Genomic DNA, 16,366 nt, shown 5'->3' on the forward strand with positions numbered 1-16,366 from the left:
TGTCAGCTGAAGTCAGCTGGAATCTTTCTAGATCACAGGAGTTAAACAGCCAGTATTTGGACAGGTGACCTCAAAGGAAACACCAGTGATTCAGTAGGTGTGGTCCTTCCTTCTGAGTCAAGGCTGAAATGTGATGCCAAACAATGCTGGGTTGCCAGAGGACATAGTTTTGATTTGAAATATTGAAACTAACTCGAGTCTTGGTGGCGATTTAATATGCCATGATATTATACTGGATGATAATCCAGTTAGAATTAATTTAGTTGGCCTCCCTATATTGCTTCTGTCACTCAATGTCAGCAGGATGCTCCTTTCTTTTCCTAAACCTTTCAGAAGTAGAAGGTTGCTCTGACTAATTGAAGATCCCAATTGGATATTTTTAGGGTAAATTTAAGATGTGGATTTCTCCTACCAGTTCAGGATCCATTTGCAGTTAGGGCTTGGTATGCTCTCGGAGCATGAGGTTGGACAAAAGACTTATAACCTTTGGCTTTTCCACCATGTAGGGGGCAAATTTCCCTTCAGAACATTTTAAGGAACACAAAATACTTCCAACCATCTGGCCTGAGAGCCAGTGCTGGCATGGGTGAGGATGCCCAATGAGGGGCAGCTCTTGTTCTGAGACAAAGGCTTAGTGGATGTGATGGTTCTTCTTGAGTAAAAATATAATAAGTGTGAAGACCTGTTGTAAAATTGTCTTTTGCTCCACAGATAAGATTGAATCACAAGGGAGAGAGTGGGAGAGCAATATAATAAGTGATGCATAATAACACTTCTGTCTGTTGTATATAGCAGAGCATCTTATTTATTTGTCGCGCAGACTTATTTCTGAAGCAAGAGGCACTTTGAGACAGCATCCTTCCCCAGGGACCAGCTTTCACTGCTTGCTATTGTGAGGAGTGTAGGAGGCTTAGGGGGCAGCTGAAAGCATTGCACTACCCTGCAGCAGCATCTGCAGCACTCAGCTCCCTGTGAACATACCACAAATCCTTTCTCCCTGTTATTTCTTGCAGGTAAACTATGACCACTTTACTATTAGTGTTTGTGTGTTTGCAAGTCATCACTGCAGCCAACTTTGTGGAGCTCTCAGGTACGTGTCCAGGGTATGGGAAAGTGGGACTGAGCCCTGTGCTACACCCTGGTCCCATCCCCAAGTACGGGCAGCTCTCAGAAATAAGTGTACCCAAGATCTGCTCTGTGCACACAAGGAGGCTCCTCTGTTTGGGTGGCTGATATGTCACAGCCTCTCACTGCTCATGCACTTGGGGAAACAGGGAGACAGCTGCAGGCAAAGGCAGATTTATGGGGAAACTTAGGAATTTCAGCATTCCCCTTTTTAAACATTATCAGGTGGGATCTTGTAGGTGTGGGTAGCAGATATGCTGCAGTAGAGCCCTTCATTCCCTTCATTCCCCCATCCAGCATTGATCCAAATCCCAAAAGCAACCATGGTGCAGTGGTCATTGTCATAACTTCCCTGTAGAGACTAAACCAAAAAGGTTATGTCTGAATATGTGGGTACAGGCTGCACAGCAGACATAGGCACTGGATCATACGAAAGCACTGGATATTTTGTAATTAATGTGTTATTAATGTAAACATTGCTTTGTTTGGGAACTGACAGACAGTAGTGATGGCCTGGAAGTCAAGATACCTGAGCAGTCCCCTCTGCGTGTTGTCCTGGGAAGCTCCCTGAACATCCCTTGTTACTTCAACATCCCGGAGGAACAGGACACCAGTGTTATGCTGAACCCACGGATCAAATGGAGCAAGCTCTCAAATGGGACTGAAGTTGTCTTGCTAGTGGCCACTGGTGGGAGAATCAGGCTCAACTCTGAGTACAGGGAGGCGATTTCCTTGCCCAACTACCCCGCCATCCCCACCGATGCCACTCTGGAGATCAAGGCCCTGAGATCCAACCACACTGGGATTTACCGCTGTGAAGTGATGTACGGGATTGAGGACAGACAAGACACAATAGAGGTCCTAGTGAAAGGTAGGATCCTGCCCTTGCTCTCTCCTCTCAAGATCTTGCTGGGCAGAGGGGAGGAAGAAGCACATGGGCATTGAAGGCACAGCTCTTTCCATAAGCATAAGCCCTTTCCATCAGTTCACAGATAAGGTGATGGGTGGGTAAGCAGAAGCCATGGGCCAGGCATTTATTTTAGCAGGTTAGGACCAGACTAAACAAACCAGTAAAATGACTCATGGCAGAATACATGGCAAAAAAAAAAAATATTCTTCTGGCAGAAGGTGAGTTACAGAGACAGCAAGACGACATCCTTGGTAGGAGGTGGAACTGGATACGCTGGGCTGTTGCTCAGGCGTGTGAAGCTGGAACAGGGCTGTTCTTAGACCTTTAATTTTTTCCAAACATTTTAGGAGAAGGGATGCCCTCAGCTGGAGAATTGGACTGTTCTGGAAAAACTTTTGCTGCTGCCTTGCAAAGCCTATCCCAGTAATAGGGGGATAAAGTAACAACATTTTCATACAGTTCTTGTATTTTTTGTAATTTATGCTTTCTGTACAAGACAAGGCCACAGCTTTCACTGCAGGTCTGTACAGGATGAGGTTTATTTTTGGCTTTTTCTTGTGCCTTCTTTGGTGATGTGAGTGATGGCCTTTGTCTTTTCCAGGCATTGTATTCCACTACAGAGCAATCTCCACAAGGTACACCTTGAACTTTGAGAAGGCAAAGCAGGCCTGCATCCAGAACAGTGCTGTTATTGCCACTCCTGAGCAGCTGCAGGCTGCCTACGAGGATGGGTACGAGCAGTGTGATGCTGGCTGGCTGGCTGATCAGACTGTCAGGTAAGGAACCGTGGAGGGGAAAGGAAAACCACAGTAGGGTCGTTAGGGAAGGAGCCACTGACTGAAAATGGTTGGTAAATAGTAGCTGTTGTAACTGCTGGTGTGCAGAGGGAGGTGGTGGGTTGCTAGCCATTCTCTGACAGGGGGGATCTATAGTAGGAAAGCAGAGTCACCACTGTCCTCCTCAGCTGGTGCTGACGACTGAATGGACAGTGGCTTAATCCTGATCCTTCATCATCTTCATCAACAGAACCGATGCTGTGCCAAGGTGCACAGCTGTGGCTCAGCCATACCAAGCTGTGCATCCCCCACTGGGGAAGTACCTTGTCCTGATGTCTCTGGTCAGTGCTCCAAGGGCCATCAGAGTAAGGGCAAGACAGCAGCTCATCTTTCCCTTCCCCCACAACCTGGAAAAAGCAAAAAATCACCACACTGCACAGTGCTCTGCAGCATCCTCACAGCCTCCTGTGGCTGCCAGGGTCCCGCCCCCTACTCCTTATGTACCATCTCTCCCTCAGGTACCCCATCCACTGGCCCCGGGAGCGCTGCTATGGTGACAAGGATGAATTTCCAGGAGTGAGGACCTACGGTGTCCGTGAGCCAGATGAAACTTATGATGTTTACTGCTATGCAGAGCAAATGCAAGGTGATTTGAGGCTTTCGTTGTTACTAGACGCAGAAACAGACAAAGCCCTCATCATGCTTAGGCTGGACAACAGTAAATACAGAGGGCAAAGGACCTAGAGAAAGGACAGGTTAAAGATGGAAAAGCATATACCCCAGCCAGGCCAGATGTTCTCTACAGTCTCTTAGATCTTGGACAATTTTCATGTCAAATGACTAATGCAGTACAGAGGGTGGAGTCCGTCTAACCTCCACTACAGTCCACACCTTCCTGCCTGGGCATCCTTTTGAGGGTGTGACATTCAGAGGTGTCAACCACTCATGCTTATGACAGGGATCCATTGAAATATTCAGTACAACAGGACTGCGATTGTCCTTTATCTCCTCTTGCCCCAGGGATCCAACTGGTCTGGGAAGTTCTGCTCCAGTCTGTATTCAGCCTGTAAGAATCACTTTCTTCTGGACTTTATAAACAGTCACCAACACAGGGTTGCAGTTCAGCTCCAATACACAGGGCTCTTCATCTTATCCAGACTCTCAGGAGCGGGAAAGGGATAGAGAGGGAACCAGGATTAAATTATACAGGTAATTCCTGTGCTAATGGATGGTGTGATTGCAGGGAAAGTCTTCTATGCCACTGCCCCGGAGAAGTTCACCTTCCAGGAAGCCTTTGAGAAATGCCGCAGTCTGGGGGCGCGTTTGGCCACCACAGGGGAGCTGTACCTGGCCTGGAAGGATGGCATGGACATGTGCAGCGCGGGCTGGCTGGCCGACCGCAGCGTCCGCTACCCCATCTCCAGGGCACGGCCCAACTGCGGGGGGAACCTGGTGGGCGTGAGGACCGTGTACCTGTACGTCAACCAGACGGGGTACCCACACCCCGACTCCCGCTACGACGCCATCTGCTACAGCGGTGAGTGCGCGGGGCCGTGGGACCGAGCAATGTGTCCCCACACACCAACAAGGAGCTCCCTGGCCAGAGATAACCTCTTGTTTCTTTGATGTTTGGGTTTTTTTTTTTTAAAAAAGAGGAAGACAAAGCAGGTTTGGCAAAAGGGCTAAGTCCTTGTCTGGGTAGGAAGCAGATCCAGAAAGTACACGGCTGCTTGACCCGTACAAGAGGCTCTGCAGAGGTGGGTGTAACACAGCCTGCTTCTCTCCAGTCCTCCCACACCATCCTGCTTTCATAGCTCCCCTGGAGACATGGAGCAGAGCTCAGGTGCTTTGTGTACAAGACTTTGAATGCTGGAGATGGAAGAGAAGGAGAAAGAGAACAGGTCTGACCCTGAAGATGTGTATAGTGATGTGATGTGGTAAAGACACGTGACTGAGTTTCTGTGCTGGGATAAATCTGAGACTGACGCAGTCTCTGGCAATCATGGAACAAAACTGCACCTAGGAAGTGGAGAGCATCCCAGCTGCTCCCTCTTTCTTCTAACTACACGCTTCTCCCTGCAGCAAGAAGTGGGCAAAGCACAGTGATATATGGGCAACCAGAGACTAACATTTAAATGGGATTGACATAGTTAAAAAAAAACCAATATTTTTAAATATATGTTTAAACCTCTCTGATCAGATCTATTGCATCAGTCCAGATGCATTTCCCAGACCTTTGAAGGTACCCAGTTATGTGACCAAGCTAAAGGCTGGTTCACCAAACCACAGACTTCTTGTTATCTCAGGGTTTGCATCTGAAATCGCTGTATACTGTCAGTCCTTGTCTGAGCATATCTATCAAATTCTCTCTGAATCCCTTGATGTCTGAGAGGCTAAAATGAACTAGCAAGAAAATGGAATTGGAAATAAATAGAGCAGAGAAAGCAGTATTAGAGGAAATCCCTGACAGTTTCTCATTCTCTCTCCCTCCACAGCCAAGACCTGCTTTGCTGCATATCCAAGATGTCCCATCCCTCCCTTACCTGTCCTCACAGTTCTGCTTTATGCTGCTCTGTAAACCACTGTCCTTGCCATAAGCTGACCTGCTCAGTGGCATGTTAAGCACGTTCTCCTAGATCCAAGGGATGTGATTTGAGCAGGAAAGTGATTTGGGAGGGAACAGGTGGGAGCTGTTTGAATATATTTGGTACAGCAAGTGGTCCTGGCTGTCCTGGCAATGGGGTTTGTACGAGATGAGCTCCTAAAGTTGTAGCCTTGGCAGAGCTAAATAAGATCACCATCCTGGTGAAGGCTTCATGCACTGAGTGTGAGGACCCGGTTGTTTTTCTCCCACGGCTCAGACAGACCTACTGAGGTTATCCAAGCTCCCCTACTTTCCTTTGGGCACCTTAAATTCCTTGCAGCAGGCACTAGAGGTCAGTACAGACTTGGATATGGGCAAGGTGTTCCCGGGAAGGAGAACAGGGAGCCCAGCAGGGAATGTCCCCGCTGATTCACCAGCTGTGGAGCATGCAGTGGCTCGTTGCCTTGTGACCGTGCCCTCCATGCTGTGGCATTGCAGAGAGCCACAGTGAAGGAAGGAAAACTATTTCTTTTACAAAACCACCATGACTTCCTTAATCCTCTCAGAGCCAGCAAACACTCAGCTTCGTTTTGGAGGCAACTCCAGTGCAGTCCTTCTCCTCAGACTGACCTTGTCCTCTCTGATTGCTGCTTTGTATCCTGATGCAGGGGACGACGTTGAGACCCTGATCCCAGGGCAGTTCATCGACGAGACAGGGAGCGAGCTGGGCAGCGCTTTCACTGTCCAGACTGTCACCCAGACCGAGGTGGAGCTGCCCCTGTCACATAATGCCACGGAGGAGGAGGCCCGTGGCAGCATCGCCACCCTGGAGCCCATTGAGATCACACCCACCGCCACCGAGCTGTACGAGGGCTTCACTGTCCTGCCCGATCTCTTCACCACCAGTGTCACAGCAGAGACAGCTGCCACAGAGGAGGAAAATGTGACCAGGAGGGATGTCTCAGCAGTGTGGACTGTGCCTGAAGAGGTCACCACCATAGACTCAGGCGCTGCCATCACCACCATAGCCTTAGGCACTGCTGTCACCACCGAAACAGCAGAGGTGAGCTCAGTGGAAGAGATTGTGGGGGTGACTGCCACCCCAGAACTGGAGTCTGCCTCAGTGTTCACAGTGGAAGATCAACTGGTGCGAGTGACAGCAGCCCCTGGTGCCGGTCACCTCCCTGAGCAGCCCATCTCCCCCACGGGTAAGTCACCACCACTCCAAGAAGCCTGAAGATCAGTTTCTCCCTGAGGTAACCATCCAGCTGAAGGAAGCCCGAGCTTCTGCCATCACAGAGGGCATCCAGGGCCCTGCAGGTATGCAGGCCTGTTTGGCCTGCAGGCCTTCCACTACAGTAGGACAGGAGGCGAGGGGGAGAGGCTTTGGGCCACCCCATTATGTGCTGACAAGGGCTCAGCTGGCTGGTGCTTGGGCTGCAGTGGTCACAGTCTGCTCTCCCAGATGCATCTGACGCCAGGGAAGGGGAAAGTCAAGGCAAAAAGATCCCAAAGGAGGGCAAAAAAGATCCCCAGAAGCGGCAGCAGAGCTCAAGGAATGAGGCATCTCCCTCAAAGTGGGTTTGAGAGGGACTGGTCCTTGCACTGATGTTGGGAAGACCCTTTCTGATCACGCATCTCAGGGCAGGAGGGTCCTGTACCTGCTGTCTCACCACGGCTTCTCTCCTGCAGGTGTGGTGTTTCACTACCGCTCTGCCACCAGCAGATATGCCTTCTCCTTCATCCAAGCCCAGCAGGCCTGTCTGGAGAACGGCGCAGTGATCGCCACTCCCCAGCAGCTCCAGGCTGCCTACGAGGCTGGCTTTGACCAGTGTGACGCTGGCTGGCTGCGGGACCAGACAGTCAGGTAACAGTATTGTCTTGGCGACAACACCTCTCAGAATGACTATTCAGTCAGGAAATCAGGGCTTTGGTCTGTCCTGCCGCTCTCTTTGTTGGCATCTAAACCTTTGCTGGCCCGAGGTTGTCTCCAGGCCATGATATCTGGTGGCCAATAAACCTGTTCTTCTCTACTTGTTTTCCTCATTTCCTAACCTGTGTATACATCTTGCACCAGTGAGCTCTCCTGGTAGGTAGAAAAAGTAGAGGAAAATTTGTATTTGTTGTTCCAAGCTGTAAGTGGACTTGTCTCCAAGCAGCGCTGGGGGCTCTGAGCACCTCTAACTGTGAAGAGTTCATGCCTTGCTCCCAAGCACACTGAGGTTCTTCAGTCCTGGGTGCATAAGGCTGACCTTGGGTTACCTCCTCCCTTCTTCTTTTGGTAGGTATCCCATTGTAAATCCCCGAAATAACTGTGTAGGAGACAAAGAGAACTCTCCGGGCGTGCGGTCGTACGGCATGCGCCCGGCCTCGGAGACCTACGACGTGTACTGCTACATCGACAGGCTCAAGGGTGCGTTCTCCCCCTCCCCCTGCGCACTGCTGTGAAGCAAAAATGTGCTTTCAGCATTTTCAGAGTGTGCATGGGTGGGATGCAGGAATTCACACCTCCTTCCTCTCCCATCCCTCAGGTGAGGTGTTCTTCGCAACCCAGCCAGAGCAGTTCACCTTCCCAGAGGCCCAGCGGTACTGCGAGAGCCAAAACGCCACGCTGGCCTCTGTTGGCCAGCTCCATGCCGCCTGGAGGCAGGGCCTGGACAGGTGCTACGCGGGCTGGTTGGCTGACGGCAGCCTCCGCTACCCCATCGTGAGCCCCCGCCCCACCTGCGGCGGGGACGCGCCAGGCGTCAGAACCGTCTACCAGCACCACAACCAGACGGGCTTCCCTGACCCGCTGTCCCGGCACCACGCCTTCTGCTTCAGAGGTACCCTCCCAGACCTGTCTCCTCGGGGAAGGGGATTTCGCAAGGGAGGTCGGGTGTGCTGGGGTGCCGGTTTAGGCGAGGCGCTTGGATTGTGAATTTTTGGAAAATCCCTCCAATGCCTTTTTATTCCAGCTCTGCTTCCTGAGGAGGAGGAAGGGATCACCCCATTCTTCGAAGATGTGCTGGCAACACAAGTGATCCCTGGCGTGGAGGGGGTACCCTCTGGGGAGGAGGTGACCGTGGAGACAGAGTTTGCCACTCAACCTGAGAATCAGACAGCCTGGGGGACAGAGGTCTTTCCAACCGATGTGTCACAGCTCTCAGGTGGGTTCAGAGCTTCCCTGTAGCCTGTGTCATGCTTGGCTGGTGGTGTAGGGTTGGAACACTGCCAAAATATAAATAATTTTCCCAAATCCTTCTCTTTGTTTGATCTTTCTTTTCCAGTGAGTCCATCTGCTTTTCCTCCAGCTACCATAATACCAGAGGAAACAAGTACCAATGCTTCCATCACTGAAGTGTCAGGGCAGGTGATTGAATCTGGAGAAAATCAAGTCAGCGGTGAATCTTCGGCATCCGGGTGGGTGTCTGGAGTCCCAGACGCAAGTGGAGAACCAACTTCTGGAGTTTTTGAACTTAGTGGAGAACACTCAGGGATCGGAGAGAGTGGATTACCATCAGTAGACCTGCACACCAGTGGCTTCCTACCTGGAGAGAGTGGGTTGCCCTCAGGAGACCTGAGTGGTGTGGCTTCTGGTGTTGTTGATATCAGTGGCCTGCCCTCTGCAGAGGACGAGGTATCAGTGTCTACTTCAAGGATACCAGAAATTAGGGGGATGCCAACAGAAGTGGAAAGCAGTGGGCTGCCTTTTGGAGCTAGTGGAGAAATCTCTGGCACTGAGCTAGTCAGTGGCACGTCATCTGGAGAGGAAAGTGGACTCGCCTCTGGTTTTCCTACCATTTCCCTTGTGGACACCACACTGGTGGAAGTCGTGACAACAGTGCCAGAACGGCGAGAGGAGGGAAAAGGGTCCATCGGAATCAGCAGTGAAGGACATCTGTCAGGGTTTCCATCCTCTGAGTGGGACAGCAGTGGAGGAGTCCAAGGCTTGCCCTCAGGATCTGAGCCCAGTGGGGAGCCCTCTGGAGCGCTGGAGCTCAGCGGGGAGCCCTCTGGGGTACCTGATCTCAGTGGGCTGCCCTCTGGAGGGTCTGAGCTTAGTGGATTGCCCTCAGGACTGGATGTCAGCGGAGAAACACCTGGAACACATGAGGTCAGTGGCCTGGTGGACCTCAGTGGCCTTACCTCTGGAAGTGGTGAGGCCTCCAGCATTACCTTCGTGGATGTCACTTTGGAGGAAGTGACAACAACCCCCTCGATTACAGAAGCAGAAGCAAAAGAGATTTTGGAAATCAGTGGATTGCCTTCAGGAGCTGAAGATACATCAGGCACAGTATCTGGGAGTTTAGACATCAGTGGTGAGCCCTCTGGGCATGTAGACCTTGGTGGCAGTGTGTCCGGAGTGCTGGAGATGAGTGGATATCCGAGTGGAGTGATTGACAGCAGTGGAGATGTCTCTGGAGTTGATGTCACCAGTGGTCTGCTGTCTGGAGAGGAAAGTGGATTCACTTCTGGCTTTCCCACAGTGTCTCTTGTGGATACCACTTTGGTGGAAGTTGTAACACAGACATCAGTTGCACAAGAGGCGGGAGAAGGACCCTCTGGGATGATAGAAATCAGTGGATTTCCTTCTGCAGACAGAGGACTATCTGGAGAAGGGTCTGGAGCTGTTGAGACTAGTGGATTTCCTTCAGGGACAGGAGGCTTCAGTGGAGAGCCATCTGGAATCCCATACATCAGTGGAGAATTTTCTGGAGCCACAGATCTAAGTGGACAGTCTTCAGCAGTGACTGATATAACTGGGGAGGTCTCGGGGCTTCCAGAAGTCACTTTAGTCACTTCTGATTTAGTAGAAGTTGTGACAAGACCAACAGTATCACAGGAACTGGGCGGGGAAACAGCTGTCACATTTCCCTACGATTTGGGGCCGAGTGGTGAAGCCTCTGCATCTGGTGAACTAAGTGGGGAAACATCTGCATTGCCAGAAAGTGGCCTAGAAACATCCACAGCTTATGAAATCAGCGGTGAAACATCTGCATTTCCTGAAACTAGTATAGAAACATCCACGACTCATGAAATTAGTGGGGAGACATCTGCATTTCCTGAATTTAACATAGAAACATCAACCATTCAAGAAATCAGTGGGGAAACCTCTGCATTTCCTGAAATTTTCACAGAAACATCCACAAGTCAGGAAGCCAGGGGTGAAACATCTGGCTATCCTGAAATTATCATAGAAGCATCCACAGTTCAAGAAGTAAGTGGGGAAACCTCTGCATTTCCTGAAAGTAGCACAGAAACATCCACAATGCAAGAAATCAGTGGGGAAACATCTGCATTTCCTGAAATTAGAATAGAAACATCCACAAGTCAAGACATCAGTGGGGAAGCATCTGCATTTCCTGAAATTAGAATAGAAACATTCACAAGTCAAGAGGCCAGGGGTGAAATATCTGGCTATCCTGAAATTAGCATAGAAACCTCAACAGTCCATGAAAACAGTGGAGAAACATCTGCATTTCCTGAAATCAGCATAGAAACTTCCACAGTGCATGAAATTAGTGGAGAAAGTTCTGCATTTCCTGAAATTAGAATAGAAACATACACAAATCAGGAAGCCAGGGGTGAAACATCTGCCTACCCAGAAATTAGCATAGAAACTTCCACAGTCCATGAAACTAGTGGGGAAACCTCTGCATTTCCTGAAATCAGCATAGAAACTTCGACAGTCCATGAAATCAGTGGCGAAACATCTGCATTTCCTGAAATTAGAATAGAAACATCCACCAGTCAAGAAGCCCGAGGTGAAGCATCTGCATTTCCTGAGATTAGCATAGAAACTTCTACAGTCCATGATATCAGTGGGGAGACATCTGCATTCCCTGAGATTAGCATAGAAACACCAACAAGTCAAGAAGCCAGGGGTGAGACATCTGCCTATCCTGAAATTTACATAGAAACATCCACAGTTCAAGAAGGAAGTGAGGAAACTTCTGCATTTCCTGAAATTAGAATAGAAACACCCACAAGTCAAGAAGCCTGGGGTGAAACATTTCCTGAGACTAGCATAGAAACATCCACAGTCCATCAGACCAGTGGGGAAGCATCTGCATTGCCTGCTGCTAACATCAAAACAGCTGCCACATCTTTGGCCAGTGGGGAGCCCTTTGGTACTCCCGAGGAGGAGATTACTGATGCAACATCTGGAGCTGTGACACACTCCATAGCAGGCATTTCAGGGGAAACCTCTGTCCCAGACTTTGTAATTAGTACCAGGACTCCAGATGCTGAAACAACACAGGGACCCAGGAACCCTGAAGAGGCTCAGCTTGAAATAGAGCTTTCCCCTCCTGCGTTGTCAGGACAAGAGACGGAGACAGCTGCTGCTCCAGACAATCCCCATCTGTTGGCCACCACTACTGCTGCCCTGCCTCAAGCCTCACAAGAAGCAATTGACGCATTAGGACCCACTACAGAAGGTAATGTGTCTCATATGGAAGGGAAAACTTTATGGGAGGGAAGGGAGGGGGTATAGCTGTCACTTTTTTGCTTTCTATACAGCAGAGAACATTACCACAGAAGCAGGTTTGAGCAGAATATTCTTCTAGTGGAAAGCCATAAATATAGGGGGGTTTTCACAGGTCATGATTATAGAATCATTGTTTAGGTTGAAAAAGACCTTTATGGCCATTAAGTCCAAAGGTTAACCCAGCACTGTCAAGTCCACCACTACAGTGCCACATCTACATGTGTTTTCAATTCCTCTGGGGATGGTGACTTTACCTGTTTCCCCAGGCAGCCTGATCCAATGTTTGGTAAACTGGTTTCGCTTGACAGAGATTTCCACCCTGGATGCAGCTTAGAATTTGGAGAAGACGGGCTGCAAATCTCTGTCTTGTTCTGTTTCTCTTTTCATGATGTGCTGACTTGCTGCCTATACACACAAGTGTTGCTGTGGAGAGGGAAACTCTCCCTCAGCAGCTTTGCAGTGTCGAGGGGTAAGAGGCAAAGCAAGCCAGCTGGAAACAAAAATCTCTGCTCTGATCATCATCTGCACTGAGTGCAGTGTTTGTGTCAGGCAGACCGCTCCGATCCCTTTGGCACAGCATGTGGCCACCCTCTGGTCTGTGTCTTATGCTGCTCTCTGCAGCTAGAATGGGATAAACTTGTGAGACGATGCTCAGAGCATCACTAGTTTATGTCAACTCTGCTGATAAATGGCCTTCTCTCCACCCTGCCTCTTTTTGGTGTTTCAATGCTCTGCCTTTGGTAGGATCCCTTGTTGCCAAGTATAAACAGACACAATATTTAAATCTGAATGACCATTTATGGTGAAAACACTCTGCTAGAGTTCTGACGAGTATTCCCTGAGCAGTGTTCACGTGCTCTGAAAGAATTAGCATACTGCAGTGAGAAGAAAACTAGATGCGAGATGTTGTGCTTGCTGGTGGCTGCTTCTTGGCCAAGGAAGGAGCCCAGTTCCAGGAACACAGGATGTCCCGCAGCATCCCTGGGCACAGCTTGGTTTTCCTGTGCTGCTGTCAGGAGCTGGCACCCGGGAACAAGCCCTGTTTGAAAGCCACCAATGCTTGTCTTGTTTTATGGAGCTCTTGCACATGTTCAGCTCTCAACAGACCCCACTTTCATGTAGGACATGTTGCTTAAGTATGGTACAAAATGTATGTGCAGATAGATTTGCTCTGTTCCTTTAGAAAAGTATTATCAATTCCACCCCCTTCCACATTACCTCCTAAACGGCTTCTTTTGGTCAATTTACACGATTCAGCACAGGTATCTCTGAACTCAATAAGAGCCTGTAAGTGCAGGGCTTTGTGAGGCTCAGCCTGGTTTCTAACGTCATTTCCATCCCCAAAGTGTTTTGAATGAGTCACTGCATTTCCCTCTGCGTCACTTCTCTCCCTCTGAGAGCACAGGTAATCACAAACCTTTGTTCAGTCCTGCTCACAACACACCTGCGGTCCCCTCTGCCTCTGCTGAGCAGCTGCACAGAGGATGCTGCACAAGAGGCTGAGGGCAAGTCAGCAGGGTCGTTCCCACAGCACTGGACCCAGCCTGGCACGGCATCCAGGGCTTGGCAGAGTGACACAGGAGTTATGGACCCAAAAGCCCTTCTCGCACAATTCATGGGCTCTGCTTTTGGGCCATGCCCACTGCCACGTCCAAGCCCAGAGACAAAAATAAGCCAGCAAAATCAGCATTGAGGGGCAGGAAGGAAGCCAGTGAGGCTCAGTAAAAATTAGAAAAAAAAAAAATTAAAAAAAAAAATAAAAAAAAAAATTACTGGCCCCCAAATATGGTTTTATTCCACTGCTTTTTCTTTTAATAAATTACCCACAAGGCGATTGCCAGATTCTTCAGACCATTTGTTAGCCAACATTCTTGGGAAGTATTTTGAAAGAAAACCATGTGTTCAGCAGCTCATGTGTGAAGAAGCTTGAAAATGTTCTGAAATTGGAACATGTGTATTTGCAAGTCCCAGAGATGATGTAGCAGCTGGGGTTTCTCAGCCTGTGACAGCAAAAGGTAAGCAACGACTGCATGAAGCTTAACTGTAGACTTTTCATAAACTAGAGATGGACTTGAGTACATGTTGTATGGCTGGTGGTCCTACCAGGGAAGATATTCCAGGGAAAAGCTTCTCTTTTTATTGGTAAACTTCTTTACTACAGTATCCCTGCCAGGATTAAATGCAGTCTCGGTCAGGGTCTGAAGAAAGATCATCCAGGTGCAAGAAACTGTATTGACCATGAACTTGCAACACTCCTGCAACAAGAGAAACTTCTTCCAGAGAATTAGAGCAAAGAAATGACAAAAGAAATAAAATATATATAATAATTAAAAAAAAAAAAAAGGATGGAAAAATAACCATAGGTTTCCTTTTTTGGATTGTTACTCTTTACAGTGCTTTGGGGATTGTGAACACTGAAAATCTATAAGGAAAAAACTGTAGGCTGGATCCCAGAATGTTGTTTTCCATATCGTGGCTGCCTTTTCACTTGAAGTCTTGAAGTTTACTCTTGCAAAAAAATCAGCTCTCATACCTGTGCTTTGTGCTATGCTCAGGGTTTGTTGGATGCAGTGAATGCCCACTCAGTGCAATGAATTTTGACTAACATGAAAAAGTGGGTGAAGCTGGTTCAGCTTAAACAAGGAGGTTAGAGCGAGGAACTGTTGCCCTCTGGTCCTGTTGTTGGAGGGTCGCAGTTAGACACAGCAGCCTATTTATCTGGATGATTTTAGAAGAATGGTATTTTTCTGCTCTGCTGTAGCCTCTACTTCTCTCAAAAGCCAAGGCCAGAAGCAAAAGAAGACTGAAGATTAACGCTTGGAGTGCCAGTAATTTTTAGTATTTAACCAAATTGAAGGCTATGCATGTACATGTCTTTAGTCAGCAGTTTGATTCCTTCGTGAAGACAGGAACCCCACAAGCTTAAAGAATTGTTCATAGGCTTGGTTTCTTCATCCAGAATTTTGCCAACTCAGCGGGTCTTTTTGCTTCTGGTGACATTTGAAGACAAATAATTATTAGTTGAAAAAAGCATGCTGGCACTTCAGTGAAAGGCTGTGGTTTGGAGCACTCTGACCAGTCAATGACTTAAAAACTTCACTCACATTGCAGGGGAAACGGAGAAATGTGCTGAAATGGCATCTATTTATCTGAAATTTTGCTTATCTCTGGTGAAACAAGTCCACAGATTCTGCTGCCTGTGGCCCGGCACTGCAGAGTGTTAGAATACAAATGAGGAAAGGTCTTGGTGGACTTTCCTCACACTTCACAAGCTGGAAGTTCAAGGGATAGAGTTTTGTTGGTTCAGAGAAAAATCACACAGGAAAAAAAAAAGTCAAGAAAATGTTTATCTGCTTCATAATGTTTCACCTAATGTGGAATGAAAATTATGCTCTCAAGAAGGAGATGGAGGTATCAGTCCTATCTGAGAGACAAGCAAAGGCACAGACCATTTGTGGCTGACTAGATGATTTGGTTTCTCCTGGATACACTGTCTGCTTTGCATCAGAAGCTAGTTAGCCTGAATAAAACCTGCCTCTGCAGAGGTAATGTACAGTCCTTTACATATCTGTCTACTTCTACATATAATATTTTGGAGACAGATGTCCAAATTTCCTGAGCTCTTCTTTCATGAGAGTGTTGAACAAATGGAAGGTTCCAGCAGATCAACAGGTCCTCCTCAAAACTTAATGATTTCTGGTAGAATAAGTGTTTTTTTATGGATTCAGCAATACCTGCCCCTTCTGCTACAGGAAGACTTCAGTTCAATTATTGTAGTTAATTTTTTTAATGACTTAATTGCTGGCTATGTGATGTTCAATACTAGCATTTACCTCAGTATGCGAGAGAACTGGTTCCCCTAACTCCTATTCTTTTCTTCTAGGAATAACCCTTCAATTGCTCCAATGTTTTTCTCCCCTGTCTGAGCTATCAGATCAGTAGTTCAAACTTCCCTGCAGTCTCTGAAAAGCAAATTTGATTGGTACTTGGATTATTTTTTTCCTCCATCTCTAGAAGATAATTATCTGGTTGGTCTCTGATCCTCTATGTTGTGATTGCACTTACAAGGAGGCCTATAAAGGAAGAGTGAGGGGCACAGCAGGCACTACTGGGCGTGTATCTTACCTTTTCCCCTCTGCAGAACAAAACCAGGAGGATATAGAAATATCCTAGTGTATATTACTAAACTAGTTACTCACACCTTCAGGAAAACTGTAGTTTGTTGAAGGTTTGGGTGATACCATCCTCTCTGTCCATCAGCTGCTTCTCCTTAGGGGATGTTTCAAGCACAGAGTTGACCTTGTTAAATGGAAATTCTTGCTCGTCTTCCATACAGGCTGCCATGGAGAGAAATGCACAGACTGTACTGTTCTAAGAAGTGATAGCACTGTTCCTGGCATTGTCTTCTTAGCCCGGGATGAAGGATTTTAAAAGCATTTCTTTCTCACCACTGAAACAGAGTGTTCACTTTTACATGTCCTTCGCCTTCTGAACAAAAA

At 48.1% G+C, this 16,366-nt stretch overlaps 1 protein-coding gene across 1 annotated transcript in view; it reads left to right on the forward strand.

The window, feature by feature from the left end:
* Window positions 1-16,366, forward strand: part of ACAN (aggrecan) — a 45,654-nt gene that overhangs the window by 19,352 nt on the left and 9,936 nt on the right. The window contains exons 2-13 of the mRNA XM_027884960.1: window positions 1,014-1,090; window positions 1,625-1,996; window positions 2,637-2,811; window positions 3,330-3,457; window positions 4,055-4,348; window positions 6,064-6,603; window positions 7,088-7,262; window positions 7,681-7,808; window positions 7,927-8,220; window positions 8,353-8,544; window positions 8,665-10,527; window positions 10,588-11,817. Coding sequence (XP_027740761.1) covers window positions 1,021-1,090; window positions 1,625-1,996; window positions 2,637-2,811; window positions 3,330-3,457; window positions 4,055-4,348; window positions 6,064-6,603; window positions 7,088-7,262; window positions 7,681-7,808; window positions 7,927-8,220; window positions 8,353-8,544; window positions 8,665-10,527; window positions 10,588-11,817 — 5,461 coding nt within the window. The 5' untranslated portion in view covers window positions 1,014-1,020. The remainder of the gene's footprint in view (window positions 1-1,013; window positions 1,091-1,624; window positions 1,997-2,636; window positions 2,812-3,329; window positions 3,458-4,054; window positions 4,349-6,063; window positions 6,604-7,087; window positions 7,263-7,680; window positions 7,809-7,926; window positions 8,221-8,352; window positions 8,545-8,664; window positions 10,528-10,587; window positions 11,818-16,366) is intronic.

This window comes from Empidonax traillii, unplaced genomic scaffold (genome assembly GCF_003031625.1).
Source record: "Empidonax traillii isolate 1590-97213 ecotype Southwest subspecies unplaced genomic scaffold, ASM303162v1 scaffold158:size1480230, whole genome shotgun sequence".
Classification (NCBI taxonomy): domain Eukaryota; kingdom Metazoa; phylum Chordata; class Aves; order Passeriformes; family Tyrannidae; genus Empidonax; species Empidonax traillii.